Source organism: Meleagris gallopavo, chromosome 6 (assembly GCF_000146605.3).
Source record: "Meleagris gallopavo isolate NT-WF06-2002-E0010 breed Aviagen turkey brand Nicholas breeding stock chromosome 6, Turkey_5.1, whole genome shotgun sequence".
NCBI classification, from domain to species: Eukaryota; Metazoa; Chordata; class Aves; order Galliformes; family Phasianidae; genus Meleagris; species Meleagris gallopavo.
In genome coordinates, this window is record NC_015016.2 from 23,807,892 (window position 1) to 23,829,206 (window position 21,315).

At 39.2% G+C, this 21,315-nt stretch overlaps 1 protein-coding gene across 3 annotated transcripts in view; it reads left to right on the top strand.

The window, feature by feature from the left end:
- LOC104911438 (cubilin-like) overlaps nucleotides 1-20,942 on the top strand; it is a 30,584-nt gene extending 9,642 nt beyond the window's left edge. For 2 of the 3 annotated variants that reach the window (XM_019616399.2, XM_010712616.3), the window contains 16 exons: nucleotides 1,304-1,430; nucleotides 2,743-2,911; nucleotides 4,076-4,207; nucleotides 5,690-5,785; nucleotides 6,331-6,452; nucleotides 7,778-7,964; nucleotides 9,346-9,464; nucleotides 10,862-11,096; nucleotides 12,007-12,188; nucleotides 12,940-13,102; nucleotides 13,305-13,495; nucleotides 17,023-17,179; nucleotides 18,467-18,645; nucleotides 18,846-19,008; nucleotides 19,243-19,459; nucleotides 20,421-20,941. In XM_019616399.2, the coding sequence (XP_019471944.1) occupies nucleotides 1,304-1,430; nucleotides 2,743-2,911; nucleotides 4,076-4,207; nucleotides 5,690-5,785; nucleotides 6,331-6,452; nucleotides 7,778-7,964; nucleotides 9,346-9,464; nucleotides 10,862-11,096; nucleotides 12,007-12,188; nucleotides 12,940-13,102; nucleotides 13,305-13,495; nucleotides 17,023-17,179; nucleotides 18,467-18,645; nucleotides 18,846-19,008; nucleotides 19,243-19,459; nucleotides 20,421-20,583 (2,602 nt within the window). In that variant the 3' untranslated portion in view covers nucleotides 20,584-20,941. Of the gene's footprint in view, nucleotides 1-1,303; nucleotides 1,431-2,742; nucleotides 2,912-4,075; nucleotides 4,208-5,689; nucleotides 5,786-6,330; nucleotides 6,453-7,777; nucleotides 7,965-9,345; nucleotides 9,465-10,861; nucleotides 11,097-12,006; nucleotides 12,189-12,939; nucleotides 13,103-13,304; nucleotides 13,496-17,022; nucleotides 17,180-18,466; nucleotides 18,646-18,845; nucleotides 19,009-19,242; nucleotides 19,460-20,420 lie in introns of all 3 variants that reach the window. The other variant, XM_010712617.3, reaches the window with a different exon arrangement.
- The last annotated feature ends 373 nt before the right edge of the window (nucleotides 20,943-21,315 follow it).

A 21,315-nucleotide genomic window follows, 5' to 3' on the forward strand; every position in this document is an offset into this window, starting at 1 on the left:
GATCAACCAGGAGACAGTGCCGTGTTCCTCGTCCTTCAGAGCCTCTGATTGCCTGCTGTGTCCTTTGGAGCTGACTGTGCGGCTCTGTACTTTGAACATGCAGAACTGCTCTGGTTCCCTGCCTGCCGCCTGTCTGCATGCCCAGGCCGATCTGCTGCACTCCCAATGTGTATCTGCTGACTCTTACAATGCAGCTTTGCAGTACAGCAGACTGCACACAAGCATTAAGATACTGTGGTGTTTTTAAACTGAAGTTCATCAAGGTCACTTGTCCTGAGTGCAGAGTTTAGTTACCTGCAATTGGCTTATCACACTGCCTTTTCAGCTCAGCACATGATACCCTGACAAGGATAGCACAGTGTATTAATAAATCACTCCAAGGTCCAGATCAGCTGATCAGCTGCACTAGAATTCTCTGATTCTGATTCTCTAGGTAAATGCTTGTGCAGCTTGGTTTTCACTGGCCAGCTTAAAAGCAAGTGAGCAAGAGTGTGTCAGATACTGTCTGAGGAACAGGCACTTCAGCACACCACTTGCATCCAAATGAGTGTCTCGGTTTCATTTTTTAAAGATGTTAGCTAACTGATTGGAGGTCTTCTGTAGGTTGTGGCTCCATTCTGTGGTATTTTGGATTCTCAGATTTGTTCCATGTGATAATTAAGGGCCGGAGAAAAGGGAACAGTTACCTTAGAAACTCCCAGTTTCAGTTTCATTGTTTCTGTGCAATGCTGTGACCAAGGTGGGCCCTACAGGGTAAAAAAGAGAAAGCTGCTGTGTCAGCTGTAGTTGGCACAGCACTGCTTTGGTGGGAGTGCAAGGAATGACAGCTTGGGAAGGTGAGTAGGGATGCTCCTTAGGCAGGGACTTTGGGCATTGTAGATTGGAGGTAAGCACCAAGCCCTGATGCCAAAGCATGTCTGTGTATTGCTAGAGGTAGAGCTTTAGGCAGCTGGCAACATATGAGGAACATAAAGTGAAATGCACATTTTAGGCGCTCTCTGGCTGAAGTGCAAACTTCCAGGCTCATGTTCTGCTGAAGCCATGTGTTGGACATCTCTCTTTTCCTGGTCCTGTGCTTGTGACAAGATACTGTGGTCAGCCATGGACATGTACAAGTCCTCTGCGATTCCTGAGACCCTACTGGACAGCTTTGCTGCTGTGCAAGGTTATTAATGAGACTGTGAAATACACAAGGATTTTGTGAGGAACATCACACAAAGAGTGCAGACTAATCCCTTACAATTGGAAAAATGTGGTCTTTATGCACTATACTTGGAATTTTTCTTCTTGCTTTCACCTTTAGCTGCTCCTGCACTCCAGAAACCTATGGTCCCCGCTGTGCCTCAAAGTTTGATGACTGCCAGGGTGGATCTCAGACACTCTGTGGGCATGGTACCTGTGTTGATGCAGAACGAGACACCCCCAACAAAGTAAGGAGCAATATACATCTCATTATACAGCACAAATAGTACCGGGTGCCACAGACCTATGTAGCATACACTGCTGCTGGAAGACAGTAAGAAATGCTGCTGTACAAAATAACCTAATCTCTCTGATGTCCTGAGGATAACAGAAAGTACTGAAAATGCCTTGTGTCTTCTTAAAGATATTTGTCAAAGTGTTTTTGGGTAGCCAAAGTGTCATTCAAAACATAATATTCTTGCTGTTCAATATTTGGGGAGTGCAATGTGAAGTTGCTGGAATATTTTATCACTGAAATTTTTCAGAAGGACAAATATGGTTCTTATTTTCCTTGGGAAAAGCAATATCAATGGAACGCTGACAGGTGGTCTGGTGGCTGCTGCCTGTGTTTAGTGCTCATTACCGTCCATTTGACTGGTCTCTGACTCTAAGCCTGAGAGTCCAAGTGTCTGCACTTGGCAAATATAAGTATATACTTGAACGGTCTTCTGCAACAAGCCAGACAATTGTTTGGGTAGAAAATCTGGGTACAAGGTGTTCCCTCTAAAGGGATGGATGGAAGATGCCAGCTTTGGCTTTTTCCAATCAGAGCAGCCCTCCAGAACTACTCTGGCAGACTTAGCACTCTTATACACCCATGCACTGTTCCAGGGACACCAAGTATTCTTTGTGCTAACATAATTTTTTCTCATTTTGTAGAAGTCTTCACACCCCATTAGTTGCTTTCTGCCCATTTTTGTGGAGAAATCTTTTCAAAAGAATTCAGTGCTGGCTTAACAGTGTCTGCTCCTATGTCAGTCAACAATAAAGCTCCCATTAGGTTTAATTGGACTGAAGCTAGGTAAATGTTGAAATCTGGCCTTTAGCAAAGACCGGAAGAGAGAAAACTGTTGTCATTAAAGAAAAAATGTATTTGCAATTTGCTCTGCACTTTGCAAGTTACTGAACATTTTGCTTAAAAGAGCCAAGCTGATTTCAGGTTGCTTATGCTGATCTCTTTACCCTATGTACAAAGCAAGTTGATGAATTTTAGTTATGTTTATGTACAGTTTATAATTACTGTTCATTTTCTCTGGAAGACTTAGGGTAAATTACAGGTTATTTTGATGAACATAATAAATGAGCCTGCTGCTCCTTCCACTATTTAAATCGTTAAATTCAGAAAGAGGAATAAATGAAAAATGCTATCAAAGCAATTCCAGAAACAAAATGTGCAAACCGTGCAATGCTCTGAAAGCTTTCTTGCTGTAGTTTAAAAGATTTATAAAATGAACTCTTACCCATTCCTATTCTTCTGAAATATGCACTATGTATTTGCAGCCCAAGTACAGCTGTATCTGTGACGCTGGCTGGATGTCCCCTCCTGGCAGCCCCACCTGCAGTGCTGATATAGATGAATGCAGCCTTCCTAACCCTCCGTGTTCACAGAATCCACTTGTGCAGTGCCACAACACACTTGGCTCCTACTCGTGTGATCTCTGCCCCACAGGTATGGCGTCTTTCCTTGCTCTCATGCTGGGAGGGGTGGCAGCAGGTAGGACTGATGTCATTAGCAGAATGAAGATCCATATAGGAGTGATTTCATGAAGATCTTTGATCTGTATTCTACAGAATAAATGCATCGAGGTTATGTCTTATCTGCATAACATGGAAAGTGGATTTTAAAGCATGATTTATCCCATCCTTTAATGGACGTCTAAATAAGTCAGACAAATTAAATTCTTGAAGTACCTATTTCTTTTCATTGATTTTAATAAGAGTTCATGTAGTAGAAATGCTAAGTCACAGCTTGAACCAGTGATTGAACACCTGGTGGGAAGGCAGAGCTAACTCAGGGGAGCTCAGGTGTATGCAATGCAGCTGAGTGACTGGAAGGGGTGCAGCCAGGATCCACCCCTTTCCAGACCTCATTTAAGGTTGGCAGTGGAGGCAAGGGTGTCTTGCTGGAGAACACTGTGTACCTGAGGCCTTCTGAAAGTAAGCAGATTCTTTCCTATGTTTTTATCCACGTGGTTGTTGTATGTGAGCATGTCTTCACTTACTGCAGCCTAGGGCTTTGCTGCTCTGTTGTCATTGCTGTGCTTTCTGATGTTTTACAGTGTTACAGCTCAGAATGATTAGAGTGTGATAGGTAAGGTGAATCCTACCCACCGTGTGTAGGTCTAACTTAATATATCTGCTGTCCTAAGCAACCCTAACAGAAATCTAATTATCCTTTCAAGCTGTAAAACCTATGGTCTATTTTCCTGAGTCAGGTACATTGTATGTACGGGAGGGATGTAGGAGGAGTGTTTGAAGTATTTTACCAGAGCTATAATGAAGCTTTGCTGAAAACATTACATGTATCCATTGGACCAGAATTTCTACCTCTTTAGATTAAATAAACTGTGTTTGATTCTGGAACATCTGCAATGTCATTAAAATAAAGCGTACTTGCACGTGTACCTCCACTTCATTGTATTTGAAACCTCTTTTGAAGACCAGCCTTAATTATCATTGCTTATGTGAGGAATAGGTCTTGTCATGTGTTAGTGAAGGGAGATTCAGAAGTCGTATTTTTCTGCTCTAAGAAAAGATCTGATCAATTAAGAAAGTCACACTTTTTTTTTTTTTTTTTCCAATTTATTTTAATCTTTCCTCTGCTTATTTTTAGGCTGGCAAGGAAATGGCTACAGTTGCCAAGACATTGATGAATGTGAAAGTGATAATGGAGGTTGTTCAATAGCACCAATGGTTCAATGTATCAACACAATAGGATCCTTCCGCTGTGGAGTCTGTCCACCAGGTAAAATACTGGATGATTCTGTTGAAGCTTCATCATTTAAAATCTTTCTGTAGTTTTATCAACACAGTTGATCCTATTTTATTATATACTGAAAAAGCTGTAGGGCGGTTTTAACATACACAAAACAATGCTGTAATTCTGAATGCAGTATCTTCAGACTGCTTCAGCTACGTATTAACATTGTGTTGAGCAGGTGTCTGTTGCTGCACCATTTGAAATGTTTCTCTTCTACTAGGTAGACAGTGTTAAATCTTTGATTTTACAAGGTTCTTCCTTTGGGCGGTGGGGGGGGGGAGATAATTAAGGGGAGACAGGTACTACATAATTATGATAGCAATTTAATTGTCTACATATTAATTGAAAGAGTATCCTGTATGCCATAAATCAGTGGTATTGTCTGTTGTAAGCCTAGGTAATTGTTTGTCGTGCTCTGAATGCTGTCTAAGCAGGCAGTGTTTCCACCACAGTGAAGGTCAACCAGTAGAAGTAGTGACAGTGTCCATAAAATTTTTGGCTTAAAATGCGTTTATGAGATGTATGCAATCAGTAAGGTGAATACTATCAGGAAAAAGTGTTTCTAATTGGTCTTTGAATTATCTATCTGAATAGCAGCAAAATGTAGGTAGTGAAGGCTCTCTGTTTAGTAGGTACTGAAGAGCTCTATCACTGTGCTGGAAACATGGCCTCAGGCTAGTCTTGATATGGTGCAGTGAACCACAGCAGTGCAGTTGTGCCTCAGCATTTTTATCCTGCTGAGCTTCCCAGGAGGAAGCAGATGCTGTATTTGTAACCTGAGGTCAGCTCTCACAAGCAGGAGGCCTTGAATTGCTTGGAGGTGGCTGGGTGCAGAATTACAGGAAGGGTAGCTGTAGCAGAAATGCTAAATCACAGCTTTGAACAAGTGATTGAGCACCTGGCGGGAAGGCAGGGCCAAGTCAGGGGAGCTCAGGTGCATGCAGTGCATTTGAGTGACTGAGAGGACTTTCCAGACCTCATTTAAGTTTGGCTGTGGAGGCAAAGGTATCTTGTTGGAGATCTCTGCCTACAAAGGGTAAGCAGATGTTTTTTTTTTTTTTCCTATGTCCCTGGCTGCCACATTTGAGCATATACTCACTTGCTGCAGCCTAGGACTTTGCTTCTTGGCTGTCATTTCTGCCCTTTTCATTGTGTCATAGTGTTACAGCAGCATGCCATGAGAGAACTGAGCTCCAATGGCCTCATTCTGATCTTACCTATATTTGGGTAATACTAGTGTAATGTTTTTCTAAAATCGTGTAAGGATTTAGTTAAGTTCATAATCCATCCTTATAGCGTAGGAACGTAATAAATATGCCAGACCTTATCAGCTATCTCAGATTTCTCTCTTTAACTGCACAGACTGCAATTTTACAACATAAATTACTGTTTCTTCTCATCAGATGCTTGTTTTGCTGTTGATGCACAGAGAACATAGTTTGCAGACTAAGATTTACCTCTGTACAGGTTATGAGGGAGATGGACAAACATGTACCCAGGTTGATAGCTGCTCAATAAATAATGGAGGGTGCCATCCATTGGCTACTTGTACCTCTACTCCAGGTATGACATCTGCTTAAGGACTGTAAGTATTATCAGTGTCCCAAGGAACCTGCTTTGTAGCAATGTATTTACCCTAGAACCCATTCTCCACAATCTGTTTTTCCTTCCTCAAGAGAGCAAACATGCGGGGTAAAGCCAGCAGGCCTTCCTACAAATATTGACAGAAACAGATTGAGGCTTCACACCAAAGAGCAGATTTAGTTGTTAAAATATTAAGATCATCACCATTTTTTACTTTCAGCTGCCTTTAATTATTTTTCTCCTTCTTCCCAAAAGTATTCTTTGACCACTTCCAATGCTTCCCATGAAATTAAGTTTGGACTCTCAGGTACTAACACCAGGGAACTTTTCATGACCAAACTACACACAGACCGGGGCAGGTACCAAAATTAGATAGCAATCAAAATAAGATTGAACCAGATCTAATAATTTAGAATGTATGAAGGCTCAGCTTCAAAATGTTGAGGACTTTTACGGTCAAGGTTGGTATTGTCATTGTAACGAGGACTGAATTATATTCTCTTTTTTTTTCCTTATATTTCAAGGACTAATGCCATTTTGTTCGTGCACATCTGGGTACACTGGAAGTGGATATGGGCCAAGTGGGTGCTCTCCTCTTACTGATATCTGTCAGCTGCAAAACCCTTGTGTAAATGGTCAGTGCTTGGTAAGTGCTGGACTGCACACAGTGACAACATTATGAAATTATCATTGCTAGCAACAAGGAGATTGCTGAGACTGGAATCTGAATGCAGACATGCTACAGGTAATGAGACGAAGTCAGTGGAGAGTGAGAGATCAGCAGATAGACCTGGAGAAAATTGAGAGGGTTTCAGGATTCTCTAATCAGGCTGCCTTGGAGGAGGGACAGTTGGTAGCCCCAGAACAGTGATGGGAATTCTGGCTGGGGGAGAGTTGGGTGTTTTTTGTCCTTTACTAATTGGTGGTGTGAATTTGTTCCCGTGCACAGTGACCATTTATTTTGTCCACATGGATCTTGAAAAGGTGTTTGGTTTTCTGAATGAAGTCCTCTGTGCTCCGGGAAGTCTGTGCTATGGAACTGGGAATTTAGATTCTTCTATTGGAGAAGATATTTATGGTGATGATTGATTTTGCGGAAACATTCCAAATAGCGCATTTTTTGTTCAAGTAATGTCTGATCTTGTTTGTCCATGTTGTTTCTTCCTTTTAATAGTTCTGGAAACAGAATCATTAAATGGGTGGAAACAGACCATATGATATCATTGCATTTCCCTTTTCTCATTTTCTGTTCTAAAGGAGATGATCTCCCCACCCCGCTTCACCCATTATAATATATTGATTGTGAGACATCAAAGATGGCAGTTAGCACGTGCCTTGGTATACTGCACTCTGCTTTACCTATAAAGAGTATATCTAAAAAGCAAGAAATATGAGGAAAAAGGTCATAAGAAATTAAAACAAATATGTGGAAAAACTTGTGTATAAGAAGTAGTAAAGGTTGAGACAAAATAAATAGGAAAGAGGCAGGAATAATAAAGAGTAGCCAGTGAAAGTGTTCCTGTTTAACAACCCTCAGGGTTAAAATTAAGTAACAACCAGTGCAATTGCAGTGCAGATTTCCAAGAAAACAGATTTGAGAGAAACAATTTATAAACCATTGTCACCATGGTTTTCTGTTTATAAGTTATAGATAACATGATTGACTTATTTCCTATGTGATCATTTCAAAGCCAAACAGTTTTCTGAATGAATGCAGATTTTGACTTTTTGAAGAAAGAGCTCTGCAAATAAATAACTTGATAGAAGAAAAAAGAGCTAGATAATTGGATTAGGCTGTGGCTTTATGTTGGTTTCCGCCACTAACCATCAAAGCCATTACATTCTAAATGATTTGTTTGTTCTGGTATCTCCACATTAAGTAAGTGTAAATATCAGTCCTTCTACTGACTACATTGATTCTTTTAGGTGACCCATGCTCATTAGGTTTATTGCATTTGTTTATATCTGTAGGCAGTGACCTCTGGATATTTCTGCCTGTGCAGCGCAGGCTGGACAGGCTCTAACTGTACAGAGAACATCGATGAATGCGTTAGCAACCCGTGCCAGAATGGTGGAAGCTGCACTGATGGGATCAATGGTTACACCTGTGAGTGTACCAGTGCCTGGACAGGACCACAATGCCAGACTGCCCAGCATGGTATGTCAGCGACCTCCTCCTCAGTTGAAACGGGTGCCAGACTTCAGCTTGTAAATGCTTGCTCTATGTGATCGATTTGATTTTAAAGTTATGAGAGGGGAAAAAACAACCGTTGTCTTGGTGGACTACAAGTTCTGATCCAGTCTCTTGGAGTTAATTTTTCTTCATAGCTGTTTTATGTTAATCCATTGGAGTGTAATAATGGAGTAGCAGGCCTGCTTGGAGTTTTACAGCATCACTGCAAGTTCCTGCCTGTGCAATTTCTTCTCTGTATCTGTTGTTCTGCTTTGGATTTTTTGCCAAGAACTTTAATTGAGCTAAGTCAGGACAGCATTCCAGTGAGTGTCCCTGTGGTATCCATCTGTCAGATGGCTCATATAGTTATTGCAAGTTGATGTGAAGAAAGCAGATTAACTTTTCACAGAATGTGGAATGTGAACTTTTCACTCAGCCACTGTGAAATCTAGACTATTTTAGAGTTATTTCAAGCTCTATTTTCCTTATGTTTCTAAACAGATTTTTTTTGATTGTTATTAAGGATATACATATGAAATAATTTTTAACAATTCATAATGTAAATGATAAAAGATCACTTCGTATCCAGTGACAAGTTGTAATGTGTCAATATTTCTTCTTAATCAAGGGAAAAGCGATACGTTCTATTATGTGATAATCTTGAATCTGTTTGAGAAATTGTGAGATGTTTTTAAATGGAAACTTCAAACAAAAATTTTTTTTTACCATTTCTTCATACAAAATATTTCAGTGTACTGAGAATTGAATATTGCTTTATTGTCAGCAGGATATTAAACTACAGTTGCTTCTTGCACGCAGAACCTCCATGTACACTGTATTTGGGTGCTTTATGGATATATTTTTCCATAGCTGTTGTGGATTTCCCATTCACAGCTCCCACTCATTGAACAGCTCAGTAAGAGAGGAAACCATGGTCTATCATGAGAGGTGTAACCAGCAGCAGATATCTGAACCAAGGTTATATACAGGACAACGAAGCATCTGAAGGATACCTTCTATGATGCATCGCTACTGAGAAAAGAAATGTTATATCATGTTAGCTTCAAAATGTTATTTATGTAGACAGGAAAATTGAGGATTTCAATCTGGAACTAGCTTTCCAGAAACAAGAATTTATTGATGGTTCCTTGAGGCAGAACCAGCATCTTTTGGTAGAACTCATGTGTTCCAGCTGAAAAATCTTTATCCATTTTTTTTTTTTAACGCCATTTCACTTTAAAGAAAATTCTGAAGAGTCTTTTATCTTTGTTCTAGATTAGGAAGCCAAACATATGTTAGGAAGTTTAGTTTTGAGTCTGTACTATGATAGCATGCATTAATCCATTTAACTTTTTTGTTCCTGCAGCTTGTGGAGAATATCTTTCAGGATCCAGGGGGACTTTCAGTTACCCTAACAACCCAAGCAGCCAGCGCTATGATAATGGGGTCAGCTGTGCCTGGGTTATTCAAACTGCTCCCAGCAAGGTAAAATAAAGTTCAAGTTAAAGAAATCCTCGGTAGGAGCCTCAGCTCATCAGAGCTTTGTCACATATTCACAAATACGTCATGAGTTCTATGTTCTTACAAACCTTCAGGCTCCTTAATGTGGGCTACGTTTTTGAAGATTTCTAGTAAAACTGAGGATCACAGTTTATTCTTTCTCACAATAATCACATTAAAAAAAATCAACTGAAGGAAACAACATGCGGAGGGTGGTGACACACTGGAAAAGGTTGCAGAAGGAGGTTGTGGATGCTCCATCCCTGGAGGCATTCAAGGCCAGGGCAGATGTGGCAGCCTGGTCTGGTGGTTGGTAACCCTGCGCGTAGCACGGTGGTTGAAACTAAAAGATGATGGTGGTCCTTTTCAACCCAGGCTATTCTATGATTCTATAATATACAACGACTGGAGGTTTCTGATAAGTTTTTGTGAGAACTGGCATCATCCACCACCACCTAAGGAAGGTGTCTGTCCTCCACTGCGTTAGTCTGGGATCCATCTGTAGCTACTCAAAAAAGCTCTGCTCTGATTGGCTCCACAATTAGGTCATAAGTTAAGTGATCCCAGAACAATTTTCTGTTTCTCACTTCTGAGCTACAGAGATATTGATTGCTGAATTCGTGTGATCAGTAGCTTTATACAATGATTAATTATCTTAAGGATTATTTTTTAAATGTTGTACTCATGTTCTGATTTTTAATCTGCAACTAAGGATTTAATTTGTTATAATTCACTATAAAAAAGATATGTTAGCTCACCCTTTAGCACTGGACTTCTTACTGGGGATTACAATTTTCAATATACTTTTGACATTGTTGACATTGCATGGGAACGAAATGCATAGTTGTATATACTAGTGGTTGCTAGTGATTTATAGAACACTATATGCAGCATACCTTCAGCTTTAAGACTTACAGGCACTACTACTGTCTTCAGCAGAGCTATATTAAAGCACATCTACAGGGGATCTGAACTCATCTGAAGTTGTGTATGTCACTGTTTATATAGAGTGTATTTATAGTGCACCAGTTTGTATGTACAAAACTCCCATGACAGTATTTTCAGCCATAGAATAGATCATAAAACTTTCTAGATCTGATTTCAAGCCTTTTCCAGTATAGTATATGGCAGACACAGCAAATGATATCAAACATATAGGAACAATGCTATTCCCATATCCAAATACTTTCTGATCTCCTCCCCTTTATTTTGACCCTAAGATTCTGTAGTATCTTCTGTCCTGGAACTCTTTGGGAAAATGGTGTAATGACTCCATAGATTCTCAAAGCTGTGTGAACAATAATATCAGCGCTATGTAGGATTACAGCACAACCTTAGCAGATGGAAAAATAGAGATGACTTATTTTGTTACTTCCTGTTAGATTCTGCATATTACTTTCCCATTCTTCCAACTGGAGGCAAGTACTGACTGTAACTCTGACTTCCTTCAAATCCACGATGGGGCTTCAGCGTCAATGCACATGCTGGGAAAATACTGTGGTTCTGACCCTCCTGCAGAGCTTTTCAGTTCCCACAATTCCCTTTATCTTTGGTTTCACTCAAATCATGCCATTACTGCTGGAGGTTTTACTGTTCAGTGGGATTCTCGAGATCCTGGTAAGTTTGATGAAATGTCAAGTAATGCAATGTGTTGGCACTTCCAGGAAAGTACATTCCCAGAGAGAAACTCTGAATCATCTTGTGCAGCATCAAGCTCACTTCAGTCTTCTGTGTGCTGTCTAGAGAAAAAAAATGTGGACTAGATTGTGCTCTGAAGGAAACATGAGGGGGGGCTGGGGGGAGGAGGGAGAAAAAGGCATGGAAAATTCAGAGGCAAAACTATTTATTTCCAGGAATATTTACTGAAATGCTCTTTTTAATATTATTTTTTCTTGCAATTTACATTTTAGATAGATAATTACTAACTGACAACTATGGACACAGAAATTGAAAACAGGTTTTTTGTTTGTTTGTTTTGTTTTTTAAGAAATAAAAACAAAGAGGAAGAGATACATCTTTGACTACACTAGCTCTTAGATATAAGAAACAAGTTGCCCCTGCCATTACCCAGCTGGTATGGGGGGAGGGAGGTGCTTTTACGATATGTACATAAAACATCCTTCCCTGTAATCTACTCTCTTGAAAATGAAAACAGATGTGCGCTAGGGTAAAACACAGTGACTCTATATACAACATATAGAAATTCAGATTAATTTTATAAAGCCAATCTAAAACAGTACATTTAATTTTTAAAACAATTCTTTAATCTAAGAAGATTTTTCTTCTCACAATATTTCTATTATAACTGTGAAAGAATCTTTCTTTTGCAGAAAAAAATCATGACATATTTGGATTTTATAGTTGAAATATATAATTATTTATAAGATGTACAGAAAGATACAACTAGTTGTTCTATTTGTTTGGGTTTATTTTTTGTTTCTGAATTTATTCTGGGTACCTGCAGTTCAGCTTTTGACCCCATGTGCAGTGTTAAAGACTATATTGTTCTATGTCTCTTTTCTGTTAGAATGCGGTGGTGAGCTAACAGGTACTTATGGCTCAATAAGCTCTCCAGGGTACCCTGGTAACTATCCTGTAAACAGAAACTGTTTCTGGACCATTTCAACTAATCCTGGCCTCCTCATTACTTTTGCTTTTGGCACACTAAGCCTAGAACACCATGAGAACTGCAGTTATGACTATTTAGAGGTAAGGTTTAATTATGCTTTATGACTTCATTTTATGGCAAGGTTACTACAAAACAAGATATTTCAAAACTTTTTGTATGTAGAGAAGTATACTGTTTGATATTAAATCTTGGGTTAAAATATTCATTTATACTTACTACAGCCAGTAATGCACTCAGGTACAGTTAGCAAAACAAAAAGAAGATGAAATTCCATTCCACTGAAGTCACTGGAAGACCTGCAAGTAGGGAGGATAGCATTCAATTCAACTGTCTGCTGGGAAGCTTTCACTTCCTTGCAAAGTTCAGTCTCCAACTTCCTAGTTGAATATCAACCCGCTTTTAACCTAAGTAAAAGAATTAGACAAAAGGAACTAAAATAAATGGGTTCATATAATAGTACAATCTATTACTCTTTGGATGATCCTAGGCCTTATTCTCAAATGCAGAGTAATAGTTTCTACTAATGCCCTTTCACAAAAATGACAGTGCCACATACTACATAACTCAATATCGCAGAGGGTGGTTTCGTAGACAGTTCAACACTAGATCTGATACTTTTTTCCCTTTCACAAACCCCATGCTCTCCTAGGAGCATTACCAGCCAAGCTGGTTAGTCTATTTCTATTTCCTGTGTGTCTGGAGGGAACTTATAATGAGCTCCCACCATAGACTTTCCACCTGCCCCTCCCCATCACAACTTGAGAGTGTTTGTACTGTCCACAGTTGACACACATCTGATAATCCTAAACAGTGATTTATCATTCTGTCTAGATTCGAGATGGTCTTCTTTCACAAGACTCTCTCCTTGGTAAATACTGTAGCACTGGATCTCCACCCCCACTCCAAACCACTGGACCATATGCATGGATTCACTTTCACTCTGATGATGTGGTTACTGATAAGGGCTTTCACATTGTCTATACAACATCAGCTGGTAAGTAAAAATCAGTATTAAAGTTTAGTCTGTGATCTTCCTAAGGCATAGCCAACGGGAGACAGATGTCTGTAATTAACACTTGCAATTTCATAACTCAGAAAGTGTCTTGGATTTGCTGCTATTGCTCAGGGGCAACCTAAACTAAAAGAATTACCATAGTTGTGAATATTTCAACTAATGTTTTGTTTTCTTAATGCAGCAGGTCTAAGTTGTGGAGGAAACTACACTGATAGCGAAGGGGTTATTACATCTCCGTTCTGGCCTAATCCTTTTATCAACAGTCAACAATGTATCTACATTATCAGACAACCAGAGGGTGAAAAGATACACCTTAATTTCACACATTTGGAGCTGGAGAGCCACGCTGGTTGTTCACTGACTTATATCGAGGTGACTTTTCTTTAGCAGTTAATGTGGAAGGTTATTTAAATGTATTTACAATCCAAGGTGGCACGATTTCTTTCTCAAGCGCCACTGTAGAAACAGATGTTAATCAAAGGGTAAAGTATATTATTGTATTAGGTTTCCAAACTCAGTGGGATTGAAAGATAAGAGAACAAGGAAATCTTTCTAGCATCTCCTGTACATGATGAAGATAGAGTTTGGACCTTAAGCAAACGGGGTCAAACAACAAAAAACAGAAATAATGCAACAGTCTCTATGCAGCATTTTCTGAAGTCGTGGTATTATACTGAAAAGTCGTTTTGTGGAAAAGAGAAAGCACACTACATATTTTAATACTTGTATATGTGTTCAGAATTGTGTTATAGAAGCATTCTGCACATATTATTTTTTCTATGTGGAAAGTATAATAGTATAGTAATTTTTGTTATCCAGGATATACTTTAGATAAATTGTATATGATCTCAAAAGAACATCTATATGCAGCACTTTCTTCGTTGATCTGCATCTTCATGTTTCATCTAAATCTACTGAGTGCCACCTTTTAAGTATGCTAGATATTATTTATTCAATTTCTTTCTTACCCCTACGCCCCTAAATCCAGATCTGCGTGTCTTTAATCAACCACAGATGAAGTTCGGTTGTGTGGGGTTGGAATTGGTGGAGATTACTGAGAGCTTCCACTGGAGGCAGCAGGGCTGAGCATCACAGCCAAGGCTGTCCCATCACTTCAGCCAGAAATGGAGTGAGTGGCGTCAGCCTTAGGCAATGAATTCCTTTCTCTGAGGGATAGTAACAAGCCAAGACTGGGTCAGAGGGCCAGACCATGTGCTGTAGATGGAAGCTGGAACCTGGTTCTACTGGAGCCCTGATGGGGAGGGACTGATAGTCCTGGGAACTGAAATGCAGCCCTAGGCAAGGTGGGAGATCCTTCAAGTCTCTGCAAGCTCTGCTGGGTTCAACCAGCCTGTGCCATCTTTTTGTCATGCTGTCTCCCTGGTCCTCTGTGTCACAGCCCAGTTCATCTTATCTGAAGGAATAGTGAGTAACCTCATCCTGCATGAAATGGCTGCTTGTTAGTGCTATCTGCACAGAACTGTGGTTGCACTGTATTAAACAGACTTAAAACAAATTCAGCCACAGCCTCTGGATGATGTAGCTGTCATGGCGCTAAGCCAGGTGCAGGGAAGACGGAAGCTGGTGGTCAGTGGGGAGGCACTGGGAGAAGCAGTCCAATGCCCAGCAGGGTCAAGCTTACAGGCAGCTACAACCACAGCAGTGTGGCACGGTGGGACCGTGCAGTTATGAGGTTTTGTGTTTAATCTCTTTCCGAGTAAGTGAGGCGTAGGCCTTGGTGAGCTCCCTTTAGTTAATCTGTATTTATGAGATTTGTTATTGTGCTAACATTGTTCCTGTTCCTCCTTCTCTAACTCAGAGACTTTGCCTGGAATGAAGTGTAATTAATTTTTGTAATGAGAGGAGAAGTGTGTTTAATGAACACAGGCAGCTTTTGTTTGTTTGGCCTGGTACTCCTCATGCTAATTGCTTGCAGAACAGCAGCTAAATTCACCACAGCCGGAAAAACAAAACCAGTTCTGTTGGAAACAATCAGTTTGTATTAATTCAGCAAAGCATTTACCTTCTTTGCTGCTCAGTCACAAGCAGTTCAGTTTTCCTGTATTTGCCACCTCTTTGCCTTCCTTCTTGCCTACTCAGCTCAGCCTAGAGCAAAATGCACAAGAATCGTGGTTAAAGTCTTGTTCTTTCAAAGCCCATTTTCCACATATGCTTTTCTAAAATACTATTTTACAGGGTTTTATGATGAAATTCAACTGGGGAAATAGATTTTAGTTTTGGATGTTTAAGTTATTTTCAAAATCACTCTGACAATTATTTTGTCACTTTGAGAAGTAGCATATTATTCACATCGCTGGTGGAAACAGGAAATCACAGCAGCCAGACGCTGCTTGCAGACACTGGCTGAGGGTGGGATGTTTAGTCTTTGACTAAGGAAGGAGCTGCCTGGGACCAGGGGTCTGCAATAAGAAACTAGACACAATAAAAGTTCTTATTTAAGACTGTGACATAGTGCTGCAGAGGTAAGGTATTAGCCATGCCAGCTCCTTCTCCTTCATCCTTCTAACTGGCAATATGAAACATTATTCAAATGGTTTAGAGAACCTGTTATTTTTATCACTTCTATTTGGACTTCTATTTTAGATAAACCAAAAATGCAAGCAGAATCAGGTAAAAAAAAAAAAAGTAAACTCATGTAAATTATTGTTCTGTAAACTTGTTTATAAAGGTTTTCTGAATACTCCAGCTCAAATGAAGATTTTATTTACTTCCCCATAAATCCTGTGTAATTCTCTTACCTTGAAGCTAGGTCTCAGGGAAATTTAAAGTGCATTAGTCAGAGAACCATTTCTCTACTGGGAAGTTGCTAAACAAAGCAATCCAACCACTGCCTGCTCACCTGTCTACCCAGTGCTCCAATGTCTTCCTTCCTTCTCTCTCAGCCCATGAAATGACACAGCTGAGGAGGAGAGAAGAGGTGATGAAAGGGAATCTGAAATATATATGTTCTTCACTTGGTCCCTGATAGGCAAATAGCAGGGGACCTGTTTTAGGACCTGTTTGTTGACTCTCCTGATGGAATGGAATGAATGCTTCAGATGGTGTTCAGAGCTCCTTGGTTATACTTCTGCTTGGCCTGATCCTAGAGTTACTCATAGCCTATGGGTTCAGATCCTGAAGATTGGAGATGTAAATACCTCTTTCTGTTCTAGTCTCCTTGGTAATCGTGATTCATAAGATAGTGCACAAGATACAATTTCCTTTGATTAACAAATCAAATAAGAGCGGTGCAGAAAGTATGAGATGAAAGCTTTTATAGCTTTATTATTATTTTCATGCACTGAGCCCTTCTGAAAAATGGAAAGACATCAATATACCTTTTTACTGCTTATAGACTCACAGTTACACCTTTTGTTAGTGAATTTTTCTGGTTGTGTTCATGTATAGGTGTGATGTGATATTTCTGGAGAAGCGCCATTAAAAGGTCACTATAAACTTCACAGCCAGAGCAAGGAAACTACAAATCTTCTCATTTAATTTTCCACAGCAGGATTTTAGTGCTGGCAAAATAAATAAATAAATAAATCATAGCTATCACTGGTGAGCAACTTACCTGTCTCTTTCATATGAAAGATGTCACTAATGGAAGGACATGCCCAAACTGTGCTAAGGCTGGGGTTCACTGAGACAATCTGTTTCATTCTTGTGATCTGTGATAGTGTGTGTCTTCTGTGCTGATCAAGTCTAGGTATCAAATACCAAAGCTTTTAAGATAGAATTCTTAGAGTTAAAAAGAATCGTTAAACATCATCTAGTCTAACTCTACTGCAACAAACAGGGGTGTGCACAGCTAAACCAGGTTGCCCAGGGCTTGGTCCAGCATTGTCTTGAAAGTTTTTTATGATCTGATGTATTTCTTTTTCCTTATTAATGATTAGGTTCGAGATGGTGACAGTGAGACGTCTTCTCTGATTACCAAAGTGTGTCACAGTACAGTTATATTTCCAATCACTTCTACCAGCAACAGTCTCTGGATCAAGTTCAAGTCTGATGGTTCTGTGCAAAGGGCTAGCTTCAGGGCTGTTTACCAAGTTGGTAAGAACTGTTGACTTGCACAGTGAAGTTGTTTGTAATTTGAACGCTTTCAATGATTTTGCTGCTGTATTATCTGTGTACTAGTTCTAAGATAAACTTCAAAGGAAAGGAAAGAAGAGAATAGTTTATTTTTTCAATGCTGCTTTTAGAAATACAAAGGTGATGTTTGCAGTAGGTTTGTTGTAGACACTTCTGCCATATTTGGAAATGTATTCCCCGTTGTTTCTATTAATAATATATTGCTTGCCACTAACATACTAAAGATAACATAATTCTGGCTAAATATTTGTACTTTAATTATTTCTATCTTTTAGTTCTTAATCTCTAATACACCTGTCTAAGCATGTGAAAGAAAGCTTTACCTAGTCAGGCTTGAGTCTCATTAAGTTTGATAAATTCAAGTGTAAGTCTGGGGCTGTGGTAACCTCTACTATCATTGCAAGCTGGGAGGTGTAAGGATGGTAGAACACAGCCCTGCTGAAAAGGACTTGAGGGTACTGGTGGATGCCAGCAATGTGCATCCTGGGCTCATCAAAATAAGTGTGACCAGCAGGTCAGAAGGGTGATCCTGCCCATCTACTCTGTGCTAGTGGGCCTTCACCTGGAGTACTTCACTGGAGTACTGTATCCAGATGTGGAGTCCTCAGTATAGGAGAGACATAGACCTGTTGGAGTTAGTCAAGAAGAGGGCCAGAAAAATCATCCAAAGGATGAAACATCTCTCCTATGAGGACAGGCTGAAGGAGGGAAGAGGTGCCAGGGAGATCTGTTAGAGGGCTTTCAGTATCTAAATGGGGGCTGTGAGAAAGGAGGGGACAGGCGCTTTAGTGTAGGAGCTGTAGTGATAGACAAGAGGAAATGACTTCAAACTAAGAGGGAAGATTAGATTGGATGTAAGGAAGAAATTTTTTACAATAAGTGTGGTGAGGCACCCTGCGTCCTTGTTCATTGCAGAGGAGTTGGACCAGATGACCTTTAAGGATTCTGTCCAACTCAAAAGATTTTATGATTCTATGAAATGAGTCAAATCTCTTAAATATTCATGGTCGATGTTAAATTGATCTTTTGTAAATATATGTTTACGCTACACAGTAATATGTTCTTTTAAGTATGTTCTTAATTCTAGCTGGCTGAACCACAGTAGATGCTATGAGAAGACAGATTTTTAGGTGTGATTTTCTTCTTCTTCTGATGATGATGATGATATAGTGATATTTGATAGATATTGTTGTATGGGTTTGTCAAAATCATTCATCACGACTTCTGATTCTTGGTGTCTATTGGCAGCCTGTGGAGGCTCCCTGTCTGGAGAAGGCACTATCCGTTCACCTTACCACCCAAGGATGTCCTCCCAGCCAAAGACCTGTGAGTGGATCATCTCCCAGCCAGTGAACAAAGTGGTGATTCTTAACTTTATCGACTTTGACATTCGAAATACAACAACTTGTGACTCAGACTATGTTGAGGTAAAGAATATTGTATGTATAATATGAATAATTCTCAGAAATTCTTAGCTGTGTGTTCCTTCTTATACTCATTTCCACAAAAGCAGAACTGTTTGATTTATTGAGGATGCCTTTTATGCTGTTCTTATGAAGTTATTTGCTCTTACAACTTTAAAGCAATTGAACTTTTTATGGAATATTTTGAATATACTGTTTTTCAGATCAGAGACGGCAATAACACAGAATCTCCTCTTTTGGGGAAATATTGTGGCACAGCTGTACCATCTAGAGTGCAATCTACAAGGAACAATCTCTATATCAAATTCAGAGCTTCCTCTCTTACCAACCTTGGCTTCAGAGCTCAGTACTGGCCATTAGATACAAGTAAGAAATTTTTGTTTTGTGTATAGGGTGTTGGGATTTTACAGACTTTCTCGTACACTGAAAACAGTTGCCCATCAAGTATAACAAAGATATAATGGGAGAAAAAAATCTAAGTGTATCACAGCATAGTATGCATGAGACAAAAACGTTCATGAAATATCAGTAAAGTAACAAAGGTGTAAGTGCCTTGTAGTTGAATTAATATATTATTCAACTTGTTTAAAATCTCTGCAGTATGCGGGGAGTCTCTCACTGGATCAGAAGGAACAATTACAAGTCCTGGTTACCCAGATGTCTACCCACATGGTATTAATTGTACCTGGACCATCAACATTCAACCTGGCTACCTTATTCGCCTGACATTCGCTTCATTTAACTTGCCATTTGATAGCAGCTGCAGAATGGATTACCTTGAAATATATGACAACAGCACTATGCAAAAATTGGGAAGGTGAGTAAGTTCATTAGCCTATAGAGCTTAATTACTGTAGAGTGTGCTCTGTTCTGTACATCTTTCCATTCAATTTGCTTCCTTAAATTTTGCATGTAGTTTAATCACTCCACTGAAACATTAATAGCAATTCTTCTGCTACCATAGTAAAGGCAACTTCCTCTCCTCAACCAAAGAATGAGAACCCCATTTAATAAATGCTATACTAGGAGAGTAGCTGCCACTGTCTAGCTCCATTAACATTTTGATATATGGGAAATATGTTCAAAAGCATTAATATATCTGTTCTAAGAAAAACACATGATTTGGAACACTTGCAGAGATGAAAGAAAGATTACTTAAAAGAGATTACTTAAAAGGATGTGTATTGGATCTTAGGAAGAACTAAACTGAAGTCATTGTCTTATAGGGTTTTATTTTCATTGCGTCCTGATCCATGCTGTTTTACTAGGGTGGAAAAAGCTGACAAATGTTTTCTTCTCTCTCCCTCTTAAGCAGCTCTGTTATATACAAGGTTTTCTTGCTAACCTAGAATTCAAGAACATTTCATCTACTTGAGCACAGAACTCAGCTGCATTTACAGTCTATAAAGTAGTTTGGAAAAGAATGTTTTGGAAAATAAGGAGCAAATGACCACTGTATTATAGTGGAGAGCATTTTGCCACCCTGGTCTTCTGTCAGCCACTCAGGCTATGTTGTAGGTACAGCATGGACTATTTCAGTAAGAATTGCACAATCTGATAAACAATTTCTCCTCCGATTTTGCCACAAATGTTAGATCTGTATTCTTGTATGTGAAGAGTGTTACTTAGCCTAGTGATACAGGGTTTATGTTTGAGCTCTCTATAGTTCAGAGATGACATCATATATGTGCAGCTGTTCAAAAAACTGAATAATCTTCCAGTAATACAGATGCTTCATAAAGCGCTGCCACTCAATTTGGGTCATTTTTTCACTGCAGGTACTGCGGAAGATCAATTCCACCATCTCTTACTAGTGGTGGCAACGTGATGATGTTGTACTTTGTGACCAATAGCAGCATTTCTTCTGAGGGCTTCTCAGCTAATTATATCTCCTTGCATGAATCAGAAGGTAAAATGTCAGTATGTCATTATGCAAATTAAACGTTTCCAGTTGTCACTGTAAATAACCACTGTAAGAAACAGAAACTTTATTTTCTGTGTTAACGTAAGACTGCGTGGTGCCTCCTTTACCCCCTTCTTATTTATAGCTACTTGATTCAGAAAGCATTTTCCTCTCTGGAAATATGACCAACGCAGAAAGCAATTTATGTAAGCAATACTGCTGTTTTCCTTACAGTCAGTAAGAGCTGACGTGGTAGAAATTATTTCCTGAATTTGTTCTGTCCACTCCAAGCTGAGCTGGGTGATGTAGGAAAATTCACTTTAATGGAAAGACACCTGAATATCTCAGGTGCCATACAAATTAGTTTAGCTTCTATTTGGGTACAGTGTTGACTGTGGGCAAAAAAAAAAAAGTCACATCAAAATATAACAAAGTAGCAAATTAACCTAAAGGCACAAGCAGTTTTTTCTCTGTTCTTTAAGATCGAGTTCAAATTGTCAGAATTTTATATATATATATAAAGATACATATATATTAATAATAATATATAATAATAATATATATAATAGTAATATATATATATATATATATATATATATATATATATATATATTATTTTTTAAGCTGCTATCATTCATAGTTGAGTTACTTTGCATGGAAACCAGAGAGGGCCTTTTTCTGTAGCTGCCAACCTTGACTTCTGTAACTGTGATTGTATTGTTCATTAATGCGATGATTTTTTTTTTTCCTTTACCTCAAGTAAATATTGC